Below are 19,871 nucleotides of genomic sequence, written 5' to 3' on the forward strand. Positions count from 1 at the left end.
AACTCCAGTCAGGTGAACTTCGAGATAAGATCCTCCTTTAAAGATCACAAACACGTAGAAAGTACTTTGCCTGTCATTAAACTCAATGACTGCCTGATTGGCTCCTTAGACCCAGAGGCTCCGCCCCTCCCCGAACGGACATACCGGAACAAGATGGGAGCAAAATATGTTACAAGTGTGGAAGTAACAAGAGTGAATTCTACTGATTCATCTCTAATGACGATGAACAAAGCAGTGCTAAAGGATCGGTAGGACTTTATTGCCACGGGGGTTCACAGGGTGAATATATTCGTGTTACAATTAGGTGTACAGTTTAGCTTCAACTAGATACTTCAAAAGGACTTTGTACAAGAATTACAAAGTTTGTCACAGATCAATTTAAAATCTGTTTCAAGAAGAATGTTGGTTACAGCACTGACTCCCATTGACTTCCATTGCTTGGACACAAAGCTACTGAGACATTTCTCAAAATATCTTCTTTTGTTAAAGAGAAGAAAGAGTCTTGAATGACATGAGGGTGAATAAATGATGATCAAATCTTTGGGGGGTGAACTACCGCAGTAGCCTCAGGTTTTGTGTCAGAGATACATAGTTGGCTGTCACATTAATGAGAGAAGTAAGTAAGAGATTATGTTTAGCAATTTATGGCTGGAATACACTACAAGACTTTAAAAATCTGAACAGATTTTTTAAAACTAGACATCAAATCGGCAGACTGGCACATACTTTCTGCAACAAGTCCAGACTGAATATTTGGGCAAAATCTGAGGAAGTCTTGTAGTGTATTTTTACCATTAATTGCGGTCGTATTTATACTGTATTGTAGTTGTCAGCATTTGCAGCGTCGTAAAAATTCAGTTCCTTCTTACATTAGTCTATAGTGACATTATGCATTGTATATTGTTGTTCATGTAAACTGCAGATAATTATTCTTTTATCTATTTTTCCTTGGTCCGATTTAAACAAGCTCGAAATAATAGAATCTGCACTATGTGTCATTGTGTTTGTAGTGCAGGTCTTTATAGTTCAAACAAATGTCAGCTAAAAAATGAAAGGCGGCCACCCGGGAGAGTACACACATAAATAGACACCTGAGCACACAAACAGCTTCTCTCAGTTTTGTCATTATACTGTTTTACATCCAGTATTTCATTTCATTTTACGAATCATGTGTTACAACTTGAAAGAGAAGGGCTAGAACATAACAGCTGGCAGTCACATGCATATTATACACTCAGGAGTTCATACAGTGCATGTTAATCCCAATTTGTACGACTGTTCTAAAACCAGTACAGCTGTCTAGTATACAGCATCAGAGGTTAGGAACATGGATTAACAATCTCCGCAATGACGTCAGTAAAAATCAACAGGTCAAAGTTCATCTGGTTAGTCCCTACCGGTATGCTCTAAATACAGAATTAAGTGGGAAAATCCTCCATTGACTGCCATTCAAAAACAGCTGTAAATACATTTTTTGAAGAGGAACATGTAAACCACAAATGTTTTATTGACATCACAGCTTTGGAAAGTCACCAATTTGGACATTCGGACGGTTTTTGAGCTTGTTATGATGGTATTTCTCATAGAGATCAACAATACAAGAGCTTCACACACAAACATTTGTAGTAGGGTTATCACTTTAGATTGTCACTGTATGGTTATTGTGGCCAAAATAATTATTGATATATATTCATTACAAAACTGCTATCAGTCAAATGAATCTTTAATTTTGTGTTTTCCTTTTTGAGGTTAATACATCTCACTCAAAATATGACTGGAGGCAGAGAGAGAGCTGATTTAAAAATATATATAATCCTATCCTCATGATTATTGCTAAAACCGGTCTGCCTTTATTTTGACAACCCTAACTGGTAGGAAGATCAAAAGGATTTCAGAGAACAAAATGTAAGCGCTACTATTATACAATGCAGCATACATTGATTTTAATTTGGAATGAATGTGTTTGCTTTCTTACTCATCAGTTAAAATGAGGAAATGACAGGGACACAAGTATAATGTTCTCATTTCTTCTCTTTTTCAAAATGAGGTGTGAGAAGGCACACATATAAGCCGAACCGTTTTACACGGATATTATCTCCTCTGCAAACCACCAAAGTTAAATACATTGTGCTGCCATTAAAAAGCTATTTATTTGGCTTGTTAATGCAGACTAGCATTTCTCTGTGACCTGCGTTTGTTTAAGAAAGCTGTATTACAGCATTTTGACAACAGCATGAACTGTGCTCACAATGTATGCAACACATTGGACCAATACAGATCCTACTATACCTTAATCCAGTGACAGGTGCAAATAACTCATGTACCACATATCATGGCTTAAATGTTTCCTTACAATCAACAGTACCAATTGGCTGCACCAATAACAGATTTTAATTATTTTTCATTAGAAGGTCTACATTTCAACAGCTCAACTCTGGTAACACTTTACAATAAGGTTGGACATGTTAACAATTAGTTAATGCATTAGCTAACATGAATTAACAATGAACACATCTACCACATTTATTAATCTTAGTTCATGTTAATTTCAGCATTTACAAATACTTTGCAAAAATCAAACATCATAACTGTAAACATTTGTTAATGCACCACAAATTAACATGAATAATTGTACTGACGATGACAAGCATTAATACAAGCTGAAAATGTTACTAATGTTAACAAATAAAACATTATTGTAAAGTGTTTTCCTTAAACAAAACAAACTGTAAGACTGTGATTATTATAGACTGTGATGCTATTTTACTACTAATACCAGATAACTACTAATTCAATTAAATTAAATTCAAATTAAATTAATTTCTTGAATACAATTTCAAACACAAAAAAGAAGAAATATAACATCCACATACTTAAATGTCCTACTAGTATGTAATATTAAAATCCATGATCTAATCTAATTTGATTGTTAAGCAGATATTGGTTCATGTGGGTGGAGCTTCATTACAGAACTTTTTTTCCTCCATCTTCAATCTGCAAAATAATATTTTAGTCAACATTAATTCAGAGGTGTAAATGATTCCTTATTGTAACAATCTTTATATGTTCAGAAGTGGGGTGTGTCAATCTGGAAGAATGAAGCATACATTTTCTTTTAGACCCACTTCCCTTTATATCCCTATACTAAGATTGCTGTTTCATCACATTAGTACTGCACTCATTTAGTTTACATTAATGTAACTCACTAAGCCCATGCTGATGAGTATGTCGCCATTTGCATGAGGGAGCTGTGTTTTGGGCATGGGTGAGTATGAGGAGAGACGTCTGTCCCATTCCGTGGGTCCAAAATCTTGCATGGGCTCCATGAAGACACGCTTAAGCTCACTGATACTGGCATGATGCCTGAGGACCACCTCCTGGGTCGTATCAAAGTCCTACAGAGAGCATGTTTAAAATATATTATAGTAACTTATAAAACTAGACAAACCTTCAAACTGAATTTCTTTCAATACAAATTGCACACACATCAAATACCTCCAGCATAAGAATGCTGTGCCGAACATATATGCTCTCTCCTTCGATTCTCTTCGTCCATCTCCGTGACTATGAAAAACAAGAAGATTATAAATTAATTTGTAAATGTACAGTATAAGTGGTTTATTTACAACAAATAAATTGACAATACATGTTAGAAAGCATAAACATCTCACCTTTCTCAAAAGCACAGAATCTTCAGCCTGTTAAGAAAAAGATACACTGTGAGAAAAGCTTTTATTGTAAGATTTTCCATTTTCGGTATGGTAAAAAGTGCACATGTGCGTGTGTGTATTTGTAACCTCAGACTCCAGTGTGATCTCCAGCGTGTCTTTTGTCTTGTCCCGATAGGTTGTTTTTGTGACAGATACAGGTTGTATAGTTGGAGTTGAAGTCAGTGGTTGGTCAGCTGTGATCTGTGGGCGGAGTTTGGGTACAGCCACTGGGGAAATAACTGGTACCCGTGTGGAAAAATAAAGACACATATAGAGAGAGAATTTTTTAAGAAGCCACATTCACAGATGGTCAGACATCAGAGAATAATTCGATCAAATATTTATAACAGGTTGTGTCGGACATCTGTTGTGATGTACTGCATGTTTGTGCCGGTGTGTGTGCATACCAGAATCTTTAGAGGAAACACCCATGAGATTAAACCAGTCATCCTCCCTTTCTCTCTGCTGCCAAACTGGTGCTTTATCTGGTCCAGCTGGTCTTTTTTGCCTGTCTTCTACTTGTATCTGCCTCCTCCTTTCTTCCTCTCTACTCCTCTGTTTTGCTTTTCTCCTCTTGTCTTCTCTTGCCCTTTCTTCCTCACTTCTCTTCACTTCTTCACCTGTCTTGTCCACTTTAATCAAATCTGCTACAACTTTGAAAAAAACAGAAAAAAGTGCTACAAAAAGCGATACAAGATAATGAAATTACAAACAAACAGAACCAAGACAGAATAAATCTAAAAAAATACTTGACATACCTGTTTGCTTCGGTGAAACATCAAAAATAACAAACCAATCATCTTCCACTTCTCTCTGTGACTGTGCTACTGTTTGCACAATAACAGATCGTCTGATTTCCAGCTCCTGCTTGTGCATCTCTTGTTGTCTCGTTCTGGTCTCTACATCATCTCTAACTCTCCTGTCCTGCTTTCTTACTCTTCTGTTCTCCTGTTCTTTCATCCTCTGCTTCTCTGTGTCCACTGAAACCACAGATAAACATGTCACGATAAAACTGATGCAAATATGCTTCTCAAAAGAGATCAGGAATGAACATAAGAATCCTAACTTGAAGAAACAGCTCTTTTCTCAAACGGTGTGGGGTCGAGGAGCTCACACCAATCATCATCCACCTGTCGTACCCCGACAGGAAACATCTGCTGTACAACGTCGACTCGGTCCCTGCGCTCCTCAAAGACCACTCGTCTCTCTTCTATGAGCACGGGTTCTCCTCTTATTTGGTCCTCCACAACCCTCTCCACTATCCTCTGAACCCTCTGGTCTTTGGTGGGCTCACGGACTACAACATCTCTGCTTTTGACATCTGAAAGAGACAAAAAAGTCTAGGTTGTTCATATTTATTGCTGATAAATATTTACGTGTAAACGATGGCATGTGTGTTCAAGTAACCTTCTTCATGCTGTCAACCCCGATGCTTCGAAGGGGTAGTTCACCCAAAAACTAAAATTCTGTCATAATTTACTCACCCTCTTGACATTTTACCCCTGTATGACTTTCTTCCTTCTGCAAAATCTCAAAGGAAGATATACTGGTAACCAAAAACGGTTGGTCCCCATTGACTTAAATTGGATGGACACAAAACCAATGCAAGTCAATGGGGACCAACAGATTTTGCTCACCAACATTCTTCAAAATATCTTCTTTTGTGTTGTGCAGAAGAAAGTCATACAGATTTAAATGTAAAGTGGGTGACTAAATGATGATAGATCTTTCATTTTTGGGTGAACTGTCACTGTACTCCTCATGTTTCACACTGACCATACCCCCAACTTGTAAATTCAAAGCTTTAAGAAAACCCTAAACTTTCCACTTGTAATGACAACTTTGTGGTGGGCATTTTGGGCATTTAATGTGACAGTAAAGAAAGATTTGTTTCAATGGAATTTAATTTGTAAGTAGATAAATATATAAATTAAAAATGAAATAAACTGGTGAGAGTGTTGAAAGGAATGCATGGTGCTGTACCTGATGGAATACTCCTCTGCTCATACGGCACTGGGTCGAACATCAGAAACCAGTCATCATCAATATCTCTGGGCACCACTGGAAACACCTGTGGCATTTGTACAACCTTCACCATCATCTTCTCTGTTTTCACTATTTGTCCAGTGCTCAAGGTCATCACATCAGTCACCCGCTCCTCTCTACTCACTCTGGTCTCTCTGCTTTCCTCATACACCTCAACAGTCCCTGAAACCAGCATACAATAAATGATGCATGTTTGATTTGTGTGTTTACTCTTTGTGTTATTGGTTGTTTTTGTGTGCAATTGTGTACCTGATGCTTTAGGAGAAACATCTAAAATGATGGACCAGTCATCTTCTCTCTCTCTTTGGACTTGTGCTGCTCTTTGCTCCAGAATAATAGGCACTGGTCTTCTATCATCCACTGTCACCTTCTCCTGTTGTTTCTTCTGCACCTCATCTCTTCTTCTCTCTACAGCTTTCTTTTTCTCATTCAGAGGAGTCAGAGAAACAAAGTGAGCTCCTGAAGAAACAGATATTTTGATAAATTAAAAACGTGGTCAATTATTATTAAAAATCACAACAGCATCTTAAAGTCAAAATGTCAAAAACACGGGGTTGAAATAGTTCATGTAATCACGCTTGCATGGAGGTGTACAGTATGTACTTTACCTGATGGAATACTCCTCTGCTCATAAAGCGCTCGGTTAAAAAGCTGAAACCAGCTGTCATCAACCTCTCTGTGTACCACTGGAAACGCTGGGATTTGTACAACGCTCTTCTTCTCTGTTATCACTGTTTGTCCAGTGCTCACGGTCATCACCTCAGTCAGCCGATCCTCTCTGCTCTCCTCATACACCTCAACAGTTCCTCCTCTCAGATGTGGATATACCAAAGGCACTGATATAAACACAATGAACATGCATGCTATGATTTGTTATTTATGAGTACAGGCTACGGATTGTGTCTGGGTTTACATGCACCTGCTTCTTTAGGAGAAACATCTAAAATGGCTGACCAGTCATCTTCCACGTCTCTCTGGGTTTGTGCTGTCCTCTGCTCAAGCATAACCTGATGTGGTCTGCTAACTTCTACTTTCACCTGCTGCTGTTGTTTGTACTCAACCTTCTCTGGTGTCACTCTCGTTTCATATGGCTCAATAGTTTTACTTTGCAGATGAGGATAAACCAAAGTCTCTGAAACAAGCACAATACACAATTCAAAACATTATGTATGTTTTGATTTGTGTGACTATGTGTGTGCAGGGTTTCTGCACACACAGGTCATTTGGAAATTAACTAAGAATACTTTTTAAATAATACATATATTCTTGGATTTGAAGTATAATAGCAAACAGGACGCTTTAAAGGAGTGAAAATTTAAACGTTAAGTTTTAAATGTAAACAGTTCATTTTCACTGTGAATGAATCATAAACATGGTATCATACGCATATTCTGTTTGTGATAATTGAAAATGCATAATATTGCATGTCATTGCAAGTGCTTTTTTGACATTTCATCATATTTAAAGTAACTTCCATTTTTGTGGCGTTTATGGTGTTTTCAATGCTTACAAAAACGTATTTTTAAACATTGCACATTTATAGTTAATTGAGACAAAAATATTTTTATCTCATCCATCATATATGTTTCTTTTTAGTAAATGTTTAGCCTTGTAATAAAAGACAAATGACACATTATCTGTTTGTGTTGCTTGTAATTGGGATGAAGTAAATTGTTAAATGTCTAAAGTATGTTCAAATATTTCTTATGGCTGTAATGATTTACAAATACAAATTATACCATGATGATAATAATGTTATATCTTTTGCCACTTTTTATATTTTCTCTATTTTTTATTATTCTTTTTTACTCTGGTTCATAAATAAATGTTGATCCTGCATTTTGGTGTCCTTGAGGTTAACAATATTGTGTAGAGTACGCACCTGTCCCTTTGGATGAAACATCCAGAATAATGAACCAGTCATCCTCAACATCTCTCTGAGCTTGTGTTGCTCTCTTCTCCAAAACGATTGGTTCTGATTCTTGCTCCTCTCTTCTCACTCCACTCTGAAGCACCTCCTCTCTGCTCTCCTCATACACATCAACAGTTGCTCCTTGGAGGTATGGATAAGCAATAGACACTGAAACAAACACAACGAAGCATGTATGTTTTGGTTTGCTTGTTTATAAGTGTGTTCTTGACTTTAGTTGTGTGTGAATGTGTGTACCTGATGTTCTAGGAGAAACGTCTAAAAGGATGAACAAATCATCCTCCAAGTCTCTTTGAGGCCGGTCTGCCTGCTGTTCTGGAAGAACTGGCTGTGGTCTTCTATAATCCGACGTTACTTGATCCTTATCTATTCTCACTCTGCTCGGAGTCACCTCCTCTCTGGTCTCTTCATAAAGCTCAACTGATGTCTCCTCACATGCCTGTGTTTTTGGTTCGTCTAGTGACAGGAGCTGTATTTTCTTTACTGCTTCCCTACTTTCTTCTTCAGCCTGATCTACTCCTGCAATGGTGCTGATCACATCTGTTTGAACTAAAACGTTTTTAAAAAGATTTTCTTAATCGATTAATGCTTCTACTAATCAAGTAGGGTAAGACCTTAAGCAAAGAAAATCGTCTTTCGAAAAATATATATACTAATACATTATTAATATATTACAATATATTTATTAATACACAAGGAACTGCTGCTTTTCAATTATTGAACAATTTGAGATCATTATTATTTAAGACAATTTAAAATAACATTGAAATATAAAGTTTCAGTATTCATACCTGTAGGAGAAGCTGAGAACTTTATTCTCTGCGCGGGCATCTCCAAAAGAATGTACCAATCATAATTTATTTCCACTGGTTTGATGAAGTCTATCTGTTCCTCAGCTGATAAAAATGTAATGCATGACATTTTTCATTTTTCCTTCATAATCATTTTGTAGTATTTCAATTAATGTAGTATGTAAAATACATTTTTCATTACAGGTGAAAATCCGATCACACACTGACACACCTGTGGGGGCAGCAGTGAGCAATGATGGACTGCGATCTAGCAGAGTGTACCACTCAGCTGTTTCATTTTGTTGAAGCCCCTCCCTCTCAGCTCGCTGTAGTCTTTGCTCCAAACTTTCTATTTCCTGTAATCCAAACCTCAGCACTTCAACATCAAGTAGTTTCTGTTCAATAGTCTCCACCTCCTGTAGTCTCTGTTTCATGATTTCAAATTGCTCATATGTTTTCTCAGAACCCATACTGAGAAGTTGGTCCTCTATCTTTTTCTCTACATCTTCTTGCGATTCCACAAAAGAGTTGACCTCTTTTGTCCATTGTTTTGTGATAACTACTCTTTGTATTCTTTCCCCACTCGCCTGTAGGATTTCTTCAGTTAGTGATTCCTTCATAGTTGTTATTTGCTCTTTAGATTCAGGATGTTCTTTCTCCATGATGTCTCTTGCTAGTTCCTCCATGACCTTCAGTTCCATAGGCCCCTCTTGTGTCACATTAACTTTATATGAACGTTTTATCACCAGCTCATCTGTGGTCCTCTTCTCCTCCTCATTCTCCTCCACAATCTCAACTTTTCTTAGTTTTTTAGTCTCAAAAGACTGTTGAAGAACTGATGGTGGAGCTGAAAAAGAAATGAAACAAAATGACAGATGCCAATCACAGCTCTTTCCCTCTGACACTGTCTGGTTTTGATGCAAATTAAAACAGTACTTATTTATCCAGAAAAGTCTTTCTTCTGGAATGTTATGGGAAATGTTGGACCGACTTGCTACTTTTATCTTTATGTTAACAAACATGTTTGATAACCAATGGCAGAGCTCGACTTTTTAGTATGTTGGTACAAGTGAGAAAATGGTGTAGAATATCAAGTGTTCCTGTTATTGTCAAATCTCAGGGATAGTATACTGATGTATAGCTTGAAGCAAAGATGCAGTGGAAAGTGGAAGTGGAAGTAGAAATGGCCTGGGTTTTTCTAATATGTGGCATTAACCTGATAATAGTGATGTCTTTGGGAGCATTATAAAAACTTACATAGGCTGGACTGGAGCAGAACGAACCAATCATCAGCCTGCTGCTTTGACTCCCAGAGCTCTTTGCTCTCCAGCATTACATCATCTGTGTAAAATGTTTACAGTTCATCAGATAAAAATTACTTAAAGGTGTAGCAATTAATATTCAAGAGGAAGGAATGAGGAGGAGAGGGAAAATAAAACATTATGTATTGAGTTGTCAGTTAAAGAGCATGTAGATTACAATAAAATGCAAGTACAATTAAAACTGAGCTATTTATGCCTATTAAAGTTTTTAAAAGAAACATTTGCTTCGTACATTTTATAGTATGTCCTGTAAAAACCCGCGTAATTTTACAGATTTACATGTATTTTTGAAATACAGTCAAACAAATACAATTACAGAAAAGACTGGGGACAACATGTCCTTTAAAAAACTGGAAAGCACATTTTTTTACGGTTTATTTCTGGCACTCCAGCTGCCAGAAAAATTCCTTTTTGCCACAGGATTTTTTACAGTAAAAGTTAGTTTTAAGATATCATGTGTATTTGACAAATACCTGATGAAGAAACTTTCCATTTATCCGAATCATGTACCAAGAACCAATCATCTGACTCCGTTCGCCCTGGCTGCTTTAGAACATTAAGGATTTCTTCATTTGCTGAAGAAATATAATAAGAGTCAATAATCTGAATCCATTATTTTAATATTGTGTCCTAAATGTACAGTCATATACACAAAATATGAAATGCTCTCTCATAAGTTGCTTTTGGATGGGTGCTTGCTGAATAAATACATTGTAATGTAAATGCACAGTAAGTGCACCCACAGACCTTTTCTTTTGGTGGCAAGGCGTAAAAATTGTGGAGGAGCCCGAGTGATGTTGGCACCGGCCTCCAGGCACTCTGAGAGAGTGCGTCCATTGTAACGAAACCTTGATCCCAGGGTCAAAAATGATTTTGCTGTTGTGTCTTGAAGTCTGTTTCTGTAAAAACACATTCAAGATATGGCATTAAGATTAGAAATTTTCCAAAGAGCTTACACACCCTGGAAAATCCTTAAAATCCAGTCAAAGTAATTCTTGAATACATGTGACTGGGGGCACCCTCTGCTGCTCACATAGAGAAAATAAAACACATTTATACAAACACATCCACCTGAAGAAACTGTGATTTTCCAAAGAGCATTTCCAGAGTTGTTTGCAGGCTCTATAGCTGGGCAGTGTAAAGCTGACATCTCCATCTAACTCATTCTGTGAAATCAGGTCAATGTCTTATTACACATCAGCAACACCACATTAACATATATAGACAACGACAGAACTAATAACTCATATTAATGTCCTAATGTGCATGAATACCTCAGAAGGGCGCATCTTGAGAAGAAATGTTTTGCGTTTATGAGAGATTTTGAGAACTCTAGGCCATGAGAAACTATTTGTTTTCATTTCATCCTCATACACCATTATTCCTTCAGAACACACACCCAGCATTACATCTGCACCCCTAACATCCTATAAACCCATCAAACAACACACATATGCATCGCTCATTATATACATAATTCATTTTCATCAAAAATAAGGTATATTATAGGAATACAAATAATAACACAAACTTTAGCAGGATGCAGGTCCACTCCATGCATGGGAAGTGTCTTGGCATACTCTAGAAAAAGCATATCTGCCTGTCCAGGACTCATAGATCTGTGTTAAACACAACGTAAAAATGTATTTGTATTTGTGAATATGTTTTAATAATTATGGGCATGTATGTATACTGTATGTGTGTGTAGAACACCTGTGTGTCGCATGCTGTTCCATCACTTTCTCCTCTAGCGCTTCACTTTGGTTGGGTGCGAGAACAATCTCACTGACATAGTTATTCTTGTGGAGATTTGGGTCATAATCTCCAAGTGTCGACTGAACTGTGTATGAACCCAACAGAGCTAACATGTCTGATGGACAGGGCAGTCGACCTGTCATAATATCTTTCCGTAGCTGAAGACACAGATGATATCTAAAAAGTATTTCAAAGACAATCAATGTTTGGTGGACACACAAGAACATGCATACCTTTACATGTATATGTACACAAATATACATCTTACAAAGCACTTCAAAAAATTGGTATAAATGCTTTTTACCTAGTAATGTCTTCAGCGAGAATTGAGGGATCGGGAGGATAAAACTTGATATTAAAAAATAATTCTGCTACTGGACCTGAAACCAAACCAGAAAATGTGAGATATACTGTACATACCCGTATATACGCACAAACACCCATATGGGGATGTCACATACCGTTAATTTGTTTTAGTATTTCTTTAGAACAGTCCAGCCATACCTAAAACAATAAACACACAATGACAACACTTTTTTTTACTATTGACTATGCCTGATAACAAATGACTAAATAAATGACTGTGTACCCTTGCATTAGGAGAATCCCATATGGTCAGACCATAGTAATCCCTTTCCAACAGATCAAGGTGTTCACATACTTTATTGAAGAGATCCTGCCCCACTGCATTTCTCTATAGAGGAAATGAAAAAACGGAAGATACAATTTGATAGAAGTCGTAAAATAAATAGGGGAACAAAAAATTTTTGTAAATACCTCCAGCTCCCACATAAAGTGGGTGTCATCAAGGAAATTCACTTGACACTGCAACATGTCTCTCAAAATCTCTGGTGATGAAGTCGTCTAGTTCTGTCAAAGAATGAGCTGCAAAATGAATGGCAAGTTTTACAATTCTCTTTAGTCAGATGTCAAAACTTCTGTGTTGTTTCACATGAGCAACTTTCTACAGTTCTGTAGTAAAGAAGGGACATGGGTCTGTATGTGGCGTCATAAACTGTCCCGCCTGTCTGTACTGCTCTCTTGAGTGATATGAGTGTGAGTGTTTTTGAAAGATATGCCTCACACACCAGTACAAACTGATGCATGTCCCTGTGTGTGTGTGTGTGTGTGGGGGGGGGGGGGGGATTGGTGAGGCTTACTCATCAAATGACAAACATGAATTTATACATTGTCATTATGTTATATTATATTAAATTGGCCAGGCAAGAAAATACTAAAATACAAAATTACAAATAGAGCACATAGATCTTAAAAACGTGTTACCTGCTCTTTTATAACTGAAGTTACATATTTATCTGATAAGAATGGGTGGAGGGCAGAAAGACTTGTGCACGTCCTCCCTAAATAATAAGACATATGATTATGGTTTTAAAAACATTTTATATCAAACTTAGTAGTGTGCAGCACTACATTGAGCTCTTGTATTCAACATCTTGTATAATTTTGTATAAGATTTTTCTGTAGTCAGTTGAATAATTCTTTTTAGTCCTTAATCCCTATTACCTCCAAATAATCTGATTCTATGGGAAATGCTAACACACAAAGAACCAGGCCAATAAATAAGAGTTCAAAATCTACCTGTAGGTGTTCATTGGGTTTCTTGTGCAGTAGGTCCGGGTGGAGGGTGGAGAAGCATCACAAGTTCCCATGACGTTAATATTGAGGTCAGGGGCGCAAAAAGGAGATATATGCAGCACTTGGGCGCCAATTTCTAATGTGTGTACTAAAAAGCCCATACACACCTCTATCTAAAATATATCTAGGCCTGGTTTCACAGACTCAGCTTAGGTTAACTCTTAAGCCTTAACTGAATTAAGATATTTATGTTGAGTTGAGTTATGTTGCTTTTATAAAAATGCCTTGGAAGATGGCATATATGATATATTTGAAGATATATCTGGGCAAGTTATATTCAGGTGATCCCAAATTCATTTTAGTCTGGGACTAGCCTTAAGCCTTGTCTGTGAAACCAGGCCTTAATATTTTAGCGAAGTGTAAATATCAGGACAGGTGTGAGCAGATTTATGCGTCACACACACAATCCTAGAAATTTGCGATTCTTACAAAACTATGACAGATTTTGTAAACTTTGCAAAATAATTTTTTTTAACAGTGCGTTTACAACAGAGTGGTCATTTCGTAACAATTTAATTATTGGAACAACCATTATTGGAACATTGTGTATAGAAAAAAGTATGGAAAAAGGCTGAATTAACATCAGTTTTGTAATTGCCATTTTAGGCTGTATAAAACGCTCTTAAGGCTACATTTCGTGGAGGTTTAGGTTCCATTTAGGTTATATACAGCCATTCAAATATTATAGTTTCATTTTTTATTGGTACATTTTTTAACCTTTTTAAAAATGTACCAATTGCAACCCTCTCTTAAAGGTGCATTAAAGAACCAGCAGAGATCTATTGGGAACCCTTTTCTAGTATACATTTCAGCAGTATTATTATTATAATTGTTATAATTATTATTATATTACACATTATATAACACGGACACAACACTGTGATTTTCCATTAAATATTTATTGCGTACATGCAGATTTCATACAAAAATACATGACATTTTTGAACATCTGATTGTGATATGTGCAGTATACCATAAACAAAGTAAAATGATTATGAAATAAAACAACCCTAACTCACTGCATATAGGCCTTATTTATACATGTATGTGATAATTTACTCACCATCATATTCCAAACCCTACTGACTTTCTTACCTTAGCAGAGCACAAGAGTTAGTGTTTGTGTGTGTAAGTGAATGGTGACTTTGTCAGTCAGTAACATTCTTCCTAACACCAGCCATAAACAGAGAGAACGTCAATAAACTGATATATGCACTGCAGAGCTGTGTAAATCCCACTTGTATGATCCTTCAGTACTGCATGGTGACATTTTCAGGACCACATTCTGTGTTACCGCCGATACCAGTACAGTCCTTTATCTGTTATCTTTCACAGTTCAAGGGAACACATGAGGAACTGTTAGATAGTTAACACAGTAACTGTCTTGGAATCAAAAAAGGAACACGTATTAAGACTGGTTGTTTGGAAATTGCAAAACCAACTAGGATCTAATGATAAATTCCATGATTTACAGCTCTCCTGTCTCAGTAAAGGAACTTTTGGTATTACAAGTTGAAGCTTGTTTCATGGTTAAAGGGGACACAGTGTTTTTACTGCAGTGTTGCAATACTTTCAAAATGTTCTCAAAACATGCACTTTCACAATCACTTGGATGTTAATCTTGGCTAGGAGACAAGTGAAATCAATGTCCTTTCTTTTATTAACTAATGTGGGAGTTTCTGTTTTGGTTTGAGAACTTTAGGCAATCCAAACATGATTCAATCAAATATAGTTCAATTCAGTCTAATCTTTCAGATACTTTAGCAAACAAATGCATTTTTTTAAATAAAATTGTATTACCCAATTTACCAATACTGGATGCAACTGTGCTATCATGATATTGATAACCAATTATTTGTGATGATTATTAATGTCATATGACTGTCAATGCAAGACCTCAGAAATTTTATTTTAGACTGCTAAAATACAACACAAAGTGTGGAGATATTAAAATGATATCAACGTACAGTATGTAAAGGTTTCACAGATGCCATTCAAATTGTTCTATACTGATAATCTATATAAATCAATACACTGTATGGACAAAAGTATTAGGAAATTTTATTTTAAAATAATTCCATATTACACACAATACCATATTAAATACATTTTTGGAGGGGCTTTTTTCTGTTTTTAAATTACTGTACCCCTGTAAGTCATTGATGGGTTTGGGTGATTAGTGTTTGGCTCAAAGCTCAACGGTGTTCTACTGGGATCAGGTCTAAGCTTTATATAGACCAGTCAAATTGACCGATTCAACCATTTTCTAAATCTTGCTTTGTGCACCGGTGCATTGTCATGTTGGACTAGAAAACGCCCCTGCCCAAACTGTTGCTGTAAAATTAGAATTCTGACTAAAGTAGTTAAACCTGTTTATTAGAAGACATAGTTTTGTATATAACTTGATAAGTTTGTACTGATTATGCTCTTAATACAGTATTTCCATTTTCATTCAGATCAATACAAATTACTAAAAAGAATAATACAAAAAAATAAATGTAATAGCTTCTTCAGGCTAGAAAACTGTTTAAAACACAAATCATGAATACTTATTGTTTATGTATGGTCACTTTAGAAGGCATGATAGTCATGGGTGTGCTGTATAGTCCAGGGCCAAATATAGGGAACAGCTTTCCATTAAACTTATCAGTATAAGTGCACAGGTGCTTGTTGTTACCTGTATCCCAGAATGACACTTCTCCCTTTTCCATATTGAGCTTTATCCTAATGGTTTCCGGCCTTCTCTCTAAATTAATCACAGTACGTGGAGTGGACAGAGCATTATAGACCCCTTTACTCAGCCCAATGGTCCATACACCAGCTGTCGTGGTTACTGTGAACTTTCTCTTCCGAATCACTGACTCTCTACATACTCCCAAGATCCATTTGGGGTTGTCAGCAACGTGGACCTCCCAGCGGTGGCGTCCTGAGGAGAAACCCTCTGAGCCCAGAACAAAAACACAGGGGTCAAACCTTTCAGGGTTGTCTGGGAAAGACTGTCTTTCTGGACTCTCCATCACACTGGTAAAATCAGGAGACATGGAGAGCCACGGAGAAATGGTGTTGGGATCCAGAATTACAGGTACTGCAGACAAAACACGTTAGTCTACGGTTTGTTATTTCACAAGCAAAACCTTTCTGCATTTCTTATATAAACATGAAGTGAAATGTGCACTTACAACATTGGACGTGAGACAGCATGCTCGCCCAAACTTTGTAACCTAGACCACCAACATGTAAAGCCATGTTAATGAGAACTCCTTGGGCCTTCTGCGGTTCCTCACCAGTATACTGAGCTCTGTGACGGATATGAAAGGAACCATATTTACATTTCTTCACTAACCCATATCAAAATAAAAGCACGACAGACTTTTAAAAACTATGTATGCACTTCATGGCCCAAAAAGTATGTTGTAACATTTAACTTCAAAACTGTAGTCATTAATAGGAAGTTGGATAACTGACAACATCTAGCAGGCTAAATAAAGATTTGATGGAGTACGTACCGTCTTTTAAGTTTCTGGAAGTTCTATGGGGGCAAAAAAATTAAAAGTTGACTTATAACGTTAACAAAAGGGTTCACGTAGATATTTATAAGCATATGGTAAACAAAAAAATCCTACCTGCAAGAGTTTCAAATCCTCTGCTCCCATCTCTCTCTTAACTGACTGAATCAGCTCTCCAAGATTAGAAATATCATGACTGATGCTTTCAATCTTTTCCTCTAGGATCTTTTTCTTTTCTGTTTCCTCTGCTTTCAAAGCTGTAATTCTTGATTCCTGCTCAGTTTTAAGAATCTGATGGAGCCTCTCAAACTCCTCTTTGATTCGCTTCTCTACCTCCTGTGTTTGTGCCTGTAACAAAATGAAGAGGTTAAGGCAAATAATATGGTTTAGCATCACGTTTTTATTAAAGATCGCGTATCAAAATGCAGTTTCTGCCAATCTCATATTAATCTTGAGGGCCCAAAAGAAGTATTGCATACGTCGTAACTTCGAAGATGATTTTTAATTTTATCTAATTTATAAAAGAAGGATAAAGCTGTATGATTATTTCCGGAAAAACATGAGCTGCTAGAAGTGGGAATAGTGGGGAGAGTGGGATGGAACTACAGCACGAGCGAGCGAAACATCACATAAATCCCATCGTGTTTTGAACATTATGAACATACACGCCGATTGCCAACAAAACACAGACGTATGACTAAATTTGACTTACTGCGTACAGTTCATTTCCGGCATCTTTTAGCACTGGGAGAGCGCCATCTATCAGCTTCTAACGATCCCAAAATGCCACGTTATATCCACAGTTTATATAACATTCATCACTGAAATGCCTGACAGACACACCTAAACTTCACTATCGCAAGAGTAACGAGCTGCAGCACAGCCCATCTTGACGAAGCGCAGATAATCTTAATGGTAAGCGGGTCTCGCTCGTTGGTTGGCACGTGGGCAGGCTCTTTCTTTCGCCTTGCTTTTGCAGGAGAATGGCCAATAAATGGAATAGGTTCCATTTGACGACACAGGGATCCAGAATTATTAAAAAACTTTCAGAAACAAGCTAGAGTGCTGGGGGAGTGTATCAAGTACAGAAATACTACATCATACGTCCAACTTGTTTTTTAACAAGTTGACCACTTAAAGCACGAGAAGCTAGCACGTTTAACAGTGTAGAGAAGTCAGAATGCATGACAGCATGATACCTGATTTTTAACTGTATTAATATAACTCTTTGAATTGCCCAGTTATGTGTAGAGAATTTACCTCCATAAAGGTGATTGTTTCTTTGTATTTATTCTTCATTCTTTTAAAAGATCCCAGCTTCGATTCCAGTATTTTTATTTTCAAGCCAAGTTCTTCCTATAAATAAAAATAATTTGTTAAATGTTGCATTATTCAAGGGTAGACACCCTTTAGGAAAATGAACTGTGGTTTAATTAGAGTAATAGTGAAGTAACCATTTTAATAGCAGATTGTTTAGCATTACTAGTGAGACATTTGTCACTTGTTACTATGGTTGTTCTACAAATACGTTGATTATTAAAGTGAAACCATGGTTAATTGGGTCTCCCATATGTCCATAAAAAGAAAGTGAATTGTAGCTCAAATATATGCATATACATCACAGTGGAAGATAATCCAAATCCTGAAGCACCTTGCAGATGGGCACTCCTTTGTCCACAGGACAGAGATCGTGACCTGAGTGAAGGGTCACACAGTCCACGCACACGGGCTCCTCGTCTTTGATGCAGAAGAGCTGAAAGGGGCGCTGGTGCAGACCACACATGAGCTCATCTATACCCGTCCCTCTCCAGCTTCTTTCTTTTTTATACGACGCGCAGGTGTTCTTCAGCGCCCGATTGTTTATCGGCGTCTCTCCGTCGCAGCATTTTCGGCACAACGGGCACAGACGTTTCGCTTGGTTTTTCCAGCTGGCCTCCAGGCAATCCTGACAAAAACTGTGGCTACACGAGAGCAAAACGGGCTCTTTAAATATGTCTTTACAAACAGGACAAGTTAAATCAGATTCTAGAAGAGATGGTCTGTCCGTAATGTCTTCGTCGCTGTATTCTGCCATGTTAGGAAAGTCGCGATCGAGGAGCTCGGATTTTACTTTCGCTTTGCTCAAGGAAGCCAAAATGACATTCTTTACTCAGCGACGTTTTAGATATTTTAACAATATCATTGAAACGGCAGTCTTTACGTTAATAAAATATAACACGACAGTATAAAGAAAGAGTCTAAGCGTTTTGTATAGGTCGCGTTGTTTTGCTCGCGTTCAGGTTCTGTCACTTCCGCAAAAGATTGGGACATGAGGGAGAGAGAGAGAGAGAGAGAGAGAGAGAGAGAGAGAGAGAGAGAGAGAGAGAGAGAGAGAGAGAGAGAGAGAGAGAGAGAGAGAGAGAGAGAGAGAGAGAGATTCTACTGAACCGAAAACAAGTCAAGCAAGTTGTTGATCGTAGCCATAAACTGTCTGGTCATATACAGTCCGCGACAACAACATGTTTTAATGTGAAGGATTTCCCCCAACCCCCAGTCTTAAATTTCTTGTTTTAAACTAGCTCAAGCTCATGAAGTTCCTTAGAAATAGCGCCTATTGGCTACAATGCTATACAATGTAATCCCCCCTTAAATTAGTATTTTTGTTGTTTATATTACACCTCTACATATTGTATGTATGCGATTTCTGTCAATAAATGTTACACACAGCTACAAATAAAGGAGTTGACTAAGACGCTCTTTCTCCCCGTCCAATGCTCAGGTGACGTTATAGAATAATGTAATATTAGCTTTTCTGCAGTGTTCTCATTCCAGACACTTCGAGAAGAGAATGTTGTTATGAACCTACACTCTTCCCCATTTGAGACTGCAATACTACCAAAGACCAACAGAGAGCCCTTGCGCTCAGGCTTCGTGTTGTTGACAACCATCTGGCAGCTCCAGTTAACAAACACTAACAGCATCGCCATTCGCCACTCAATGCACACACAAACTGCATCATTTAGACACGTCCCAACCGCTGGATGCATTTATGTTGGATAAGTGATTGTATTTAGCCAGGATTTGAACTGCGAGGGATGCATACGTTCTCACAATTTACATCTGCAGACGTGCTCGGCAAATAAACACATCCCGTGAGCGCGGCTCAAGGCCTTTTT

The 19,871-nt window shown here is 37.4% G+C and overlaps 2 protein-coding genes across 6 annotated transcripts; both read right to left on the reverse strand.

Moving 5' to 3' along the window:
- Window positions 1-1,121: 1,121 nt before the first annotated feature.
- On the reverse strand, window positions 1,122-13,177 carry epb41b (erythrocyte membrane protein band 4.1b). Of its 5 annotated transcripts, none has more exons than XM_079469953.1 (28): window positions 13,154-13,177; window positions 12,332-12,439; window positions 12,144-12,248; window positions 12,016-12,058; window positions 11,859-11,934; window positions 11,513-11,731; window positions 11,331-11,418; window positions 11,074-11,226; window positions 10,871-10,965; window positions 10,547-10,698; window positions 10,273-10,374; window positions 9,735-9,818; window positions 8,710-9,324; window positions 8,478-8,582; window positions 7,924-8,235; window positions 7,639-7,836; window positions 6,676-6,888; window positions 6,365-6,592; window positions 6,006-6,215; window positions 5,694-5,918; window positions 4,777-5,031; window positions 4,469-4,690; window positions 4,118-4,363; window positions 3,798-3,949; window positions 3,672-3,698; window positions 3,487-3,564; window positions 3,207-3,395; window positions 1,122-2,994 (listed from the first exon to the last, which is right to left on the reverse strand). In XM_079469953.1, exons 2-28 carry the CDS (start codon window positions 12,386-12,388, stop codon window positions 2,965-2,967), a joined length of 4,479 nt encoding a protein of 1,492 aa, XP_079326079.1. In that variant the 5' UTR covers window positions 12,389-12,439; window positions 13,154-13,177; the 3' UTR covers window positions 1,122-2,964. The 5 variants fall into 5 exon arrangements, with proteins under 5 accessions (XP_079326079.1, XP_079326081.1, XP_079326078.1 ...); XM_079469955.1 differs by lacking the exon at window positions 13,154-13,177 and having other exon boundaries at window positions 5,694-5,781; window positions 5,881-5,918; window positions 12,332-12,558; XM_079469956.1 differs by lacking the exon at window positions 13,154-13,177 and having other exon boundaries at window positions 1,477-2,994; window positions 3,496-3,564; window positions 5,694-5,781; window positions 5,881-5,918; window positions 12,332-12,558.
- Window positions 13,178-14,088: 911 nt separating this feature from the next.
- trim35-28 (tripartite motif containing 35-28) lies at window positions 14,089-19,724 on the reverse strand. Its single transcript, XM_079469984.1, has 6 exons — window positions 18,368-19,724; window positions 17,977-18,072; window positions 16,834-17,064; window positions 16,717-16,739; window positions 16,390-16,508; window positions 14,089-16,295 (listed from the first exon to the last, which is right to left on the reverse strand). The coding sequence occupies exons 1-6, from the start codon at window positions 18,788-18,790 to the stop codon at window positions 15,760-15,762; spliced, it is 1,428 nt and encodes a 475-aa protein (XP_079326110.1). The 5' UTR covers window positions 18,791-19,724; the 3' UTR covers window positions 14,089-15,759.
- Window positions 19,725-19,871: the final 147 nt, after the last annotated feature.

The sequence above is a fragment of the Barbatula barbatula genome, assembly GCF_947034865.1.
Source record: "Barbatula barbatula genome assembly, chromosome: 12".
NCBI classification, from domain to species: Eukaryota; Metazoa; Chordata; class Actinopteri; order Cypriniformes; family Nemacheilidae; genus Barbatula; species Barbatula barbatula.